Genomic DNA, 13,110 nt, shown 5'->3' with positions numbered 1-13,110 from the left:
TTAAATCTTAATATAGGTACTCTAAATAAAGTTTATTACACTGTACATAAATGTTTGTTTTATATATTATATAGTGTATGTATAGTTATGTATATATATTGTGTATATTAAATACATATTATACATTATATATACTGTATATTCTCGTAGTATGTTTTTCAAACAGAGATTTAGAAAATATGCATAATCTAAGTTTAATTGTTGTGCTATTTTCAGTAATCAGCTTTAAAGTAAATGTTTTGACGTAATATGGAACGGTTACGTAGGTGTTCAATTCGCACGAAAAAATAAAAAATAAAACCGTCTAATGAAACGAAAAAGTAACGGTATAAACAGGAGAACAAGAGAAATCATAACTAGGAGAAAATTTTGTACCAGGAATCCAGAAGTATCAACGGCGAGTAACAACAAGCGCCGAGTATCGAGTGCAATTGTATTATATGTTTTGTGTGTTGTTATTTTGTTTGAACGTTGAAAAAACACTTGACCACCTACCGATTCCACTGTCCGGCACTTGTCCACGGTGAAATCTTCATGTCCGGGGGACCCACGATGGCCAAAAACGGTGTCCCGGACGGCCACGGTTGAGGATATTGACGTAATGCAGTACCAGGAGCTCAGGACGAGTTGTTCTCGTGTGGGCGAACGGCGCGGTTTCACGGCGCTACCGAAACGTCCGTTTGCTTCTGAATTCCTAACCGCCCGAACACCCGTATTGTGTCTGGGCAAAACACTGCATTCGTGGCTATTTGGCCATATCTAATATAATATAATATAATATTTTTGTATTCCTCGTGGCTATTTGGCCGGTTGTTTGCTATGTTTTATTTGGCGCCTGTGCGAGCACTAATTATTTCCCAATCAATGAATTGTACAAATTAGTTGATTATTCGTTGATTTCCAAACGGTTGTGCAATAAAAAATTGTATTTCTCAACTTGAAGTGTTGTTTGATAGGGCATTATATATTAAAGTTACATATATATATAGTTATAGATACAGATATATATAGACAATACAGACCATTGTTTTTTTTTTTTTTATCGTTGTATGAATTTAGCGTTTCTCGATATCAGCGTATAGCCGGCTTATGATACGTTTTGTTTACGTTAATACCTTGTTGCTATTCGTGGACTCGATGATTGCATCAATTCCATTGATTGTTGAATTTTTTTTTACAGAGATTTTTTTTTTTTGCTTCTATTAGCAGAGCAAAATTTGCCACAATTATTAACCATTTTATTCAACGCAAAATAATTTAAATACCCTCATATACCACGCCTATAAATTATCCAAAGTAATTTTTTCTTGTAGTTTTCAAGTGTTCTACAGTTAGTTGACTAAAATATCATTGTTATTAAGTTCTTAACGTTTAAAGTATGTTTCATTGCATAAAACTAGATGCATATATACAACCTACCCGAAAAAGCGTTAATGAAAAAAAAAATTATAATTGTAACATCATTGTATTTCTACGTGAAATCAGTTCACTTTCAAAATTTAACACAAAATAAAAAATTACCCTCAAAAACATGGCAGTATTATTGATTGGCATACAAATATTATAATATAACATATATATTATACGAGTATAATTATAGCAATGCGTAACCGTACAGTGAAAATAGTAAAAGCCTATTGCCAACTCGAATGGATTGTTCGTATAACCTAGTTAACACATCCTGTAGTAGTCACACTTTATATTATAGTCATATTTTATGATATGATAAATTATTATTATTATGAATATGTTTTAAACATTCAGTTATAATAATAAATGTAATATAATAATATGAATAGTTATGAATAAATGTTTTAATAACTTTATTACAACTGATATAACATTAATTATATTTTATTAATGATTTTATAACTCAATTAAAAAAATTCGTTATTTAATTTTTTTATTTTTATTTAAGATATTTAATAATTATTTGATATTTACTTTGATTAAAATCTTATGTGCTTGGCAAAATTAAAATCTAAACAATTTAAACTTAAATTTTGTTTAAAATACTTCTATAAAAATATTCATTCCTTCTTAAAATACTAATTTATTTATCATAATTATTTTTTTAAGATTCATCGATTTTAATTATATCTATTTTGTGATTTTTAATTTTAAATATTTCACTCTTATTTCATTCTAATACATAGATACATATTCCTAAACAATTTGTACTAGCGAATTCTACCAATCAATTAATGTCAATTCTGTAGCTAAATAATAAAATCATAACATAATGGACAATTGTGCATGCCCACATAACAAGAAATCCAGTTTCACATATATATTTACTTTTTTCTAGTCTTATTTTATGTTATACTTTTAGTTCTAAAAAATTTATAAAATTGTAGCAAAAAAAAAAATCTAGCTCTTTTTTACTGTACTTTAAGCACTATTCTTTTTTGGGAAAAATATTTTTTTTCCACAAATAATTTTTTGTAGTTCTAGTTCAAGATGATTAATAAATTTAAAAATTAAGATACTTAAAACGTAATTTCCTGTCACATGGGCTAAAACTTTTTATTTCATTTAGTGTTTCCCTTACTCATATTTTATACTTATAAGTACGTCTGCCGTTGTTCAATTCATAACAATTTTGATAAAAAGTAGAGTAGTGATGGATCTAGCTTAAAATTGGTGACTTAGTTTAATTTTTATTGTTTTTTTACTTATCCAATATATACACGAATATACATGCAGCACACATTTTCGGTTGATTTTAGAATTATAAATATTAGAATCCAAAAAAATAAAATTGTTCAAAACTACGATAATTGGGTAAAAACGTATTATACAATAATTCGACGGTCATGAATCCTAAGTTTTAAAATAAATAATCTCTACTATTTTAAAATAAACACAATAAAAATATTATAAGACAATAATCATATTTTAATTTCAAAACACCTCATACGCTGAGCTACATTTATGAATTGAATTCTGTATAAATACTTGTAGGGAAAAAAAATGTTATACATATTATAACAGTGTATATGACTGAGTATACGATATAAGATAGCGTTTACAGCTGATCAGAAAAATATTAAACATTTTTATAGTATATTTTTAATATTTATAACATTTTTCTAAAGTATTAAAATATAATAATCATTTTGTAAGAAATTCTTTTAATTTTTAAAATACGTACTATTTAGTTATAAATAGAGCCCAGATTTATATGAATTTGCATGTTTGTACTAAGTGTATACACATCTATGGAGGTTTAAAATATCTACGATTCATATCACACCGAATTTAAACACCAAATTTTATTTTGCATACTTTGCATATTTCGAGGGTTGTTGCATATAACATACATATTTAAAGGGATTTTAATGAATTAAATTTTTTTGTATTTTTTTTTAAGTTTTCTATTCGTTTTTTGAGCGTAGGTAACTTCAAATGATCTAAAATATTAATAAAATACAAAAAATATTTATTTTTAGTTTTTATTTTATTTGTATTCTTGTTTTTAAGTTTCCTTAAAGTTTTAGATTAATGTAAATGATTTGAAATATAAAGCAGTGGATATTATCATTTTTTTTGTTTTTGATAAAATATTTAGAATTTATATTTGGTATAAATTGTGGTTATTTTTAAAAAAAAACAAATTTTATAAAGTGTAACATAATGCATATAATTGCATAATTGCATCATATTTTAAAATTTTTAAATGGATATAAATTTGGGCTCTTGTTATAAATTATAACAATCTAATTGAGAAATTCTATGCTTCAATTAGCGTTAAAACCAGTAAAAATATACAACAGAAAATTTTTTTTCAATGTATTAATTAATAAGTACTACCAAGAAATTACATTAAAATTATAATAGAGACTTTATATAACTTTTAAATGTTAATACTAGGGTGACCATACGTCCCGTATTATACGGGACTGTCCCGTTTTTCCACTTTGTGTCCCGTTGTCCCGACAAAAGTTATACGGGACGCATTTTGTCCCGTGTTTTCAAGTAGGTCCCGTATTAATCCCGTTTTTTTCTTTATTGTTAATTTATAATTTTTATTTTTCTTTTTATTCTACGATATTTTTGTATCACAATATTCAATAGAATATATTTTAAATCTATACTTATCAGCATATTTTTAGATTCTTGTCTTGACAATAAATTATTATAATTGCTGCGGGTAGAAAATAGAGAACTAATAATGTCACATCATTATCGACAACGTTAACAAGTTGACTGTCAGGTAAAATTGTCATATTTTACTGTCAGGCTTTGTAGGGTCTTCAGACCCTATAATTAAAGTATATTTCTAGGCCGCATAGGGTTCTAAGACTCATCGCAATATATAGATTTATATGAAAAAATACTTTGACCTCTGTGACCTCCTTGGAAGTTCTATAAAATGGTTTTGAGATATAATTTATCTTTATGAAATAAAATCTATTTTTATTTTAACGACTGTGTTTTCCGATCGAATTCATGAAAAATTATGACCTGTTAAACCAATGATTATAAATACTAATGGTATAACGATAACGTACAAAATGTTATTAATATTATTATATTCGTCATCAAAATATTTTTTTTTGGATTTTTGTGTACATATTATACTTATTAATATTTTATTTGTATTTAAAAACTATTATACAGCATACATTTGATTTGTTTTTTTTATATTAATATATTTGATTAAGTAACTTAAGTATCCTGTATTTTTATTTTATTTTTATGGTCACCCTAGTTAATACAAGTAATTGTAATCGACTTTGACTAAAACAAATACATTTCAGTCAAATTGTTTCACTATAATCATAGTTAAATAAATAAATGTATGTATCTATTATAATTTATCTTCCTGTATTGTAATTATTTTAAAAATTGTCTTCATCGTTATAGTCTTGAGAAAAAATATTAATAATATCATATTGGATGAAAGAAATAAGGACATTAACTTTTACCTCAAAAAATTACGTTTTCGTAAATAATTATACTGTGATTAAAAATTTACCATGGAATCATAAAATTAGTTATTACTTTTAATTACATTTAAATTGATTTAATAGTATACCTACTAATAGAAAAAAAATTATTAATATACGTTTAGTGTCTCTGACTTTTAGCGCTTCAACTAGTATGCATTAAGCTAATGTTAACATAACGGGAGGGGCATATAAAACATAAAGATATCTAATGTACCTATACATCTTCTGATTGGAAAACATAACATATTGAATATTATGTGTGTTAGACTTAACATATCATTGTTTTATTAATGGTCATAAGTCTATAAAAAATAAGGTCAGTGTGATACTATGACGTATGTTCATAATTATTGAATAAGATTAATAGTTACTGTATGAGTAATGAAATACATAGAGACTAAATGTAATTAGTATAAGTTTAGTAGTATATCAATATGCAAAGAAAATATCTAAAGAATTCAGTTAGTATACTGTAGTGATATTTTCGCTCATCATCGCACCATATACTAAATGTAATGATGACATAAATTGATAAATTATGATTGAAACTTAAGTATGTATATTATCGGTCAATAGCTACAGGCAAAAACTCGTAAATGCTATACAAAATTTAGATGTGTAGAAAATAAATACATTAATTTACTATGAAATGAAACATATTCAGTTTTAAAAATGATTAACTACATTTTAAATATTATTGCATTTTGAATAATAATATTAATAATATTGTATTAAATTTAAGATCCACCATTTCATTTCCTTTGCTGATATGTCACTATTATGACTTGAGACTAGGTGATTTTCACTGACACACATATAGTTTATTAGTCATAAAAACGTCATCTCGTTCATTACAATTCTATGATATTACAGTTAACCACAAACATCGTAAAATAATTTATGTATATATGTATTTTATGATAAAATATTAGATAAAATACGCTTTACTGTATAAAGGCGTATGTACATTGTACTCGTATATTTAAAAAATAAAGTTCTACACATTATATTAATCTGTAATAGTATAATGTATTAATGTAAATATGTATATATTTTAATAATTAATTATTATAATGTACATCTAAAAACTGTTTGTTTTACTAGGATCTAGAGTGTTTCAAAGATATCACTAAATTATTTTAATATTGTTAAAAACTTGATTTCGTGATATTTGTAATATTTGTATTATAAAATATACTAGCTATATGAATTTAATACTGTAATAGTACTCAATTAAAAATATAAACGAATCAAATCCTAATTTTTTGAATAGAATGAAAGCAGCGTGTATTTTAATATATTTAAAAAAGAGCCAAACGCCTAATGGTATTACGTAATATTATATACCAACAATAAAAAGCGAGACTAAAGCCTGGGGTCACCGATAATGCTCGAATTATGTCTACATAAAAATGCCATGAAAATATAATTGAAATTTAAAATTATGGATTGAAGTAAGAATCTTTATAGTTACGACTTGCAATAATTTTTAGTATAAATATTACTAATTTATTATTCGTTTATTTACTATGGAATATGAAAAACGAAAAAATTAGCGCAAGTGATTCTTATTTATTTTACTGTTTTATTTTCTATAAGGTAAAAAATATGGTCGTTAACTCTCAGTATTCTGATATGGATGGGTTGTTACATTTTTTGCCTTATGCTACACCAATGTAGTGTAAGATTGACGCAAAGTCCACTTAATAATATAAGTTCCACGATGTCAAATAGATGATAATCTTAGAGTTAATGGATTGAATAAAATGTATTATAATACGTTGTTTTATCTTACATAGGGAATCCTGAATAGCCATTTCATATTATTCCCGACAGTGTTAAAATGATTGAGAACGTTTTATCGAGTGAAATAGTCGTTTAACTTAATTTTTATCAATAGAGATATTAAATACGATATCACGGCATATCATTTTTAATATTGTCTATAATCGTAATTTGTGGATAATTCAAATTTAGTTGTTTGGTGAATAGCGGTAATTACGTAATGTGCGCAGTATTTGAAATGAAAAACTTCAAAAAACGGGTTATTAGAAAATGAAAAAGAACTTATCTTATTAAATAATTATAAATATTAATTTGTAAGATAATGCAGACGAATTGATGGAATAGAAATGTTTGAATTATAATGGTAGTGCCAATGTATTAATGAAAATGTATGAATCTTTAGAGAAAATTGTTTCTTCGTTATGAATTATTAGTTATTAATTAATTAGTATTATACTAAAATTTAATATCAAGTATACTATTTTTAATTGTCAATCAATGTGGCAACGTTGCATAAAAGTTGGTTGGTAAAAATTTTCTCAATTGTGTTATTAAAAAGACGTACTAAAGAGGTACTAAAGAGGTATATTAAAGAGGTACGGTCAGTAAGGACCATTCTCAATCCTGTTCTACAGATTTCCGGTCCCTAAATTCCTTAAAATTGTTTTGTTCAGAATAAATCCCTATATAATTTAATTTAACTATTATTAAAATCTTAGTAATTAAAATAATTTAAGAATCTAAAAAAAATGTGTTTCTAAATAATTAACGTGGTCAATGATTGTAAATCCAGAATATATTAGAAATTTCTATTAATTATATTGTTTTATTTTGTACAGCGTTAGAATTCGTTAGTTAAACACATTTTAAGAGCTCTATAAAATGATATATATATTGTATTATTTTTAATTGGCGTTTTCGTTCACGGTGATATGGTCTAGTACATTTTATTTTTCTAAAACGTTTATATTTTTTTAAAGAAAACATAATGTGATAGTTTCATTAATGTAAGGCATGTATTTTAAGTTTCCTATGTAGGCAATATTAATATGTACTAAAAAAAAAAAGTTACAATGGAATTTTGTAAAGTTATCTCCAACTACAAACGTTCAAGGTAAACCAGTAAGTACCGTAATTATTAAGGGAGTACTTTCAAAAAGGTATATAATCGTATTATTGATGTAAACGTATATTTAATAAAATCTCATCTGGACACCATGTTTAATACGAATTCCAAGTACGTAATTATGGGTGTACACATACCGCATACACGGTTGTACAGGTTTTCTTCTTGTTATAGTTCAACAGCACTGGTTAACATTGAAATTCGAGTGGAATGTGAAAAAGAAAATCGTAATGAAAACCAATCGGTCTAAGGTTTTGCATTTAAGTAATCGGAATACTATAGAAGAACGACGAAGAACAATTTTTATTGCGTAATATCAACGATTATAACTGTTAAACAGGTTATTACACGTTTAAATATTACGATTATAATGTTACAAGACGATTTTGCCAAAAATCACGGATTCCGTGAAACACGTACGCGCGGTAAGTCTTACGCCGAAATCCGACTTCTGTGCATCTCAGCGCCAGGACATCGGGTGACCAGAAAATCTAGATAATAGTTATATTCTAAGTACTACGCGATAGGGAATAGAATAATTATGCTTGACCCGAGGACGATGGTAAACCGTAAGAAACCAGTATCTGTACATGGTATTGCCGGTTTGACGATCGACGGACTATACCGTTAACGCGTAAGTTGACATAGGTAAAATGACATTTTATTTCGGCTGACGCGATGACCGTTCAGCTCGTGTTGAACGCGCGTGCGCGTCGGAGAGTTAACGTGTGCGTTCGGGCGTGTGTGCCGTGAAGCGGGCACGCGCGTGTACGCGCTCGAAACGCGTGCGCGCTCTCGGCACAGTGGGACGGTCGGAAAACAGGTTTACGGAACAAAAAAAAAAAAAAAACATAAATTATAAACTCTAGAAGACCGAAGAGAAGATAATATTGTTGTGGCGCGTGCAGTTCCAAGGAATCCGGAGTCCACCTCAACGCTTCTTGTACGTGGATTCCCGAGGCAGGAAAGCGTGTGCGCGCACGTAACAATAATAATCATCGTCGTCGTCATCGTCGGCATACATACGAGTATATCCCGTTGACCGGCGTCCACCACGGCAGCGGCGACCCACACTGCGCAACGCGATGCGGCCGCACAAACCGTCGAACGTGTACAGTTATCGTAATAACGTCCGCGTTGGCGGTGGTGAACACGTCGTGGCCGCGCGCGTTTAATAAATAATAACAATGAAAAAAATAACAATAATAACGACAACGATCAATTCATTTATGTGGGCCGAAGACGAGGACGGAATGCATGATTTGACGGTCTCTCGCCGACAATCGTAGACACGTACGGATGTACGATTGTCGTCGCGTATTCCGACCGCGAGTTGTCACGACGCGCGCGAGAGCGATTGCCGAATGAACGTGCTCGACACGATGACCCGGTAAGTAACACGTGGTGGTGAATCGCAATCGACCGCGCTTTGTCACGCTGACGAGTGCCGAAAAGCCGCCCAGGCGCCGCAGTCGTAGCGCACACGCTCGTCGTCCGCGCAACGGTCCGGCCGCAGTCACAGTCGACACGTATCCGTCGCACGCCCGACCCGTCTGCTCCGACCGCGCACCGTGTTCGGTTCCCATCCCGTGCCGAAAGCCGATCGTCCCCGACTTCCGATCCCGTCCTACGTGCTATGCGTGACGACGCCCGTCACGGCTAGTCTGGAAATGCGGTGGTGGCCCGTTTGCACGTGGTTGCTGCTGGCCGCGTCGTCGGCGGAACGCGCCGCGACGACCGCCGGCCTAGTCCGGGACGAAGGGCTGTTCCAGGGATTGCCAGCGACCATCGCCCGTGCGCTGAACCGCATACGCGGGTCAAAACGCGACTATCACTTGGTGGATGACTTTTGGTTGGAAGCGCTGCCCGAAAACACCCCCGGTTCCAACCCGAAGAGATCGGCATTCAAGTCTCCACCTAGCGGCCTCGTCGATCTGGCCGACAGCGTTTTTGACACCCATCGATTGTCATGGCACAATTCCCCGGTGCAGGGATTGGATTTCAACATGTACAAAGATCACACGCAGCAATACGTGTTCGATATGACCCGGCAGAAAGAAAATTCGCACCATACAGGTAAATATAATAACATATACGTAAAAAATAACGAAACATTATAAGGCGATAATAGTACAAAACACGTAATAGCGGTGTATTTATTATATGTTGTGCTCACCGTTTGTTTTATGACACAAACGATGACTTGTGGTATACATTTCTATTACATGTTTTGTACTTAAAATTTTTCGTTATTTTTTAAGAAAATGGAATCAATTTTCATGTATTGATTAATTCGTCTAAATTCGTTTTATTGATTACAATACGGTTATTAACCAAGAGAAAAACAGTATTTTTATGTAAATATTTAGCTTATCAAATATCTATTTTAACTGTACACATATAAGTACATTAAAAGTTTTTACAAATTTATATGAAATCAAATTATAAAATTTAAAAATTTGTTTTGTTGACTGTTTATTTCAAATTTAAATTAAACACATCTACATACGATAAATGTTGTATTTCAAATTCGATGAATACAAATAAATTATCTGTTGATGCGTATTTAAGATTTTTTTTAATGAAGGGATTTATAATATAAACCCCTCATTGTTCTTAGAGTAATTAATAAGTACATATTCAACCATCGTCGAAGGCATTCACTTGATAAATGAAAAATATATACAATATTTGCTCATAATAAAGATTATATTCAGGTAATATAATCTTTATTATGAGCAAATTTTGTTATCGGTAAGTTACATAAATCCAGTTTATCGGCAGAATGTTTGTTTAATTTTATCTCGCTAAACATGTATTTTGGACTGTATGACTGTGCGATGATCGGTTACTTTTACTATAATACTACAAATAATTATTTTTAAATTTAAACATGTAAAAGTTAATAAATAAAAATTGTAATTTATAAATATATTTATATTCTTTTTTATTGTCCCTAATGTAAATGAATAAACAAATAAATAAATATTAGTAAATGTATAAAGTATCTTGTATCTTATATGTAACTCAGCTACCTGTATTTTGTATCTAGTATTTTTAAAAATATCTAAGTATCTTGTATCTTGTATTTAAATACTTTTTTTTAGGTATCTTGCCTAGCCCTGTTGGTACTAAAGCTTACTTTTCACTCTATATTTTTACTATACCATGAATTGAAAATATACTAATGGTATAAATATAGCACACTTTTTCATAGAATTTTTTGATTGTCAATTTAAGATTTTCTTTTTTTAATCGAAGGATACTAGAAAAAGTTGATAATGATGTAATTTTACTTGTTAGTCAACCACGACATTAGGTTTATATGAGTCAATTATGAAAGTCACATGTAAGTAAACAAATCGATTTAAAAATACTCATAATATTTCATATTATTTTTTATATTTGTGTTATAAATTTGGTAAAGATCACACAGCTTTTATTTGTATAGTTCTATATAATATCCATTTGTTTATCTGAATATTAATTATACCATTGTCCTAGTTAAATATTTTTTTGAAAATATTCAATTTTATAATGAAAAATGGGAGACTTTAATAGTTGTGTATGTATTTGTTTTATATTCATACATAGTTATTAAATGAAACTGGTTTTTCACGTACTAATTTTCGGAATAGGTTTTTGTGGCGTGGGACTGTATTGGTCGACTTCTTTAAAATATTTAGCATTGTTCCGTGGTAAAACATATATTTAGTGAACTTATTAATTTTTTATGTTAAATATCAAGGAACACTAGATTTTAACTCTTGAGTAACGGTAAAATCGGTAACCATGAATTATAACCATTGTAAATAATTATAATTTGATGATTATTATGTTTGTCACCTTATGACGTAGTACTAATATTGTTGATAATTTTTATATCACAACATTTTAGATTTAAGTAGATTCGTATGTATATAATTTCTCAAATCCTTAATTGCACGGAACACACGTTGACTTTAGGTTTAACGAGAAAAAATTAAAACAAATAAAAAAAAAAATACTCTAGACGAATTTTCGTCGCAGTTTGATCGACCGCAATGTTAATTGATAAGTACCTCGTTTTTGTTTTAGTCACTCGAACTTTTGGTTTCCAACGCCGACGGCTGCAACTCATCATGTTACCGGTAATGTATAAATTGGGAGTGATCACCACACTGTTGACCGGTCTGACGGTGCTCAGCCTCAAAGGCGTGACTATTGGTGTGATACTGCTCATGTTGGCCATTACCAGCGTAGTGGCAAAACTGTCCAAGCACAATCATTACGCCGCCTCGTACGCGATGTCCCCGTGGTCCGGCCCCGATCCTTTCGACCGTTCCTCTGTGGTGCAGCACCAACAACTGCAGGACAAAAACATACACGTGCACGTGCACACCGCGCCCGGAGGTCCAACATTGCCGTCCGACGTGGTGTTGAGGAGCCAGCCACCGTACGACGGATACGACCGCACCGCGGACGACAACAACGGGCCCTATTGGAATCGCGCCAACGATGAATATTACGATGCTGCAATGAACCACTACTATCGCAATAACCATAGGTTTAGCGACAGAGACGTCACCGAGTCCACAACCGCCAGTGCCTATCACCGGTGGTTAGGGTAAATAATATGGTGTACGGTCGAGTCGTGATAACGCTGGCCCGAAAAGGGAGTGACTAACATTTGAGTTATTTAGAAAAATTTACGTTACGATACGTAACATTTTCTGTATTATTTTTCTTATCAAGGGACCTAAATAGTGATTGGAGTTTTAGAGATGGTATAGAGTTATCAAAATTCGAATTACCACGACCCCACTCTATTATACCTAAAGATGTTAAACCATGACAATTTGCTCCTTTTAATTTAATAATTTTACTTGTATACATATAAACAAATATTTATGATTATTGTACAGCAGAATATAATAGTTTGAGTTAGGTACTCTTAGATATTTTTGTTATGTTTTACAATAACACTTATAGTACGTTTTAAGCTTGACATTTTATCATAATTTATATTTGGTATATTTGGTTTATTAAATCAATATTCTAACAGAAAAACATAATGAAATATGTATTAATATATTTTATAATAATATAATGTTCACGGTTTGTGAACTTACACTTTTTCAGTAGTTTACTTGTATTTATAATTAATACGTAATGCGATCACTTTTTTCGTCAAAACATTTTATATTTATTTCCAACAATGATTCAATTTTAAGTACATATGTATCTGTATTTTTTTTTTAATGT

At 30.2% G+C, this 13,110-nt stretch overlaps 1 protein-coding gene across 1 annotated transcript; it reads left to right on the top strand.

Annotated features, from left to right (window-relative positions):
* The first annotated feature begins 8,758 nt into the window (after positions 1-8,758).
* LOC112686547 lies at positions 8,759-12,802 on the top strand. Its single transcript, XM_025558896.1, has 2 exons — positions 8,759-9,942; positions 11,944-12,802. Exons 1-2 carry the CDS (start codon positions 9,537-9,539, stop codon positions 12,474-12,476), a joined length of 939 nt encoding a protein of 312 aa, XP_025414681.1. The 5' UTR covers positions 8,759-9,536; the 3' UTR covers positions 12,477-12,802.
* Positions 12,803-13,110: the final 308 nt, after the last annotated feature.

Source organism: Sipha flava, unplaced genomic scaffold, assembly GCF_003268045.1.
Source record: "Sipha flava isolate LNK unplaced genomic scaffold, YSA_version1 314_pilon_pilon, whole genome shotgun sequence".
In the NCBI taxonomy this organism is placed as follows: domain Eukaryota; kingdom Metazoa; phylum Arthropoda; class Insecta; order Hemiptera; family Aphididae; genus Sipha; species Sipha flava.
This window is presented reverse-complemented; position numbering and strand designations above follow the sequence as displayed.

Bases quoted from the DNA above. Each gene is read 5' to 3' on its own strand.
- LOC112686547 (XM_025558896.1), top strand. From the start codon at position 9,537: ATGCGGTGGTGGCCCGTTTGCACGTGGTTGCTGCTGGCCGCGTCGTCG. The intron at 9,943-11,943 runs GTAAATATAATA...TTTTTGTTTTAG, and splicing joins AGAAAATTCGCACCATACAG to TCACTCGAACTTTTGGTTTC.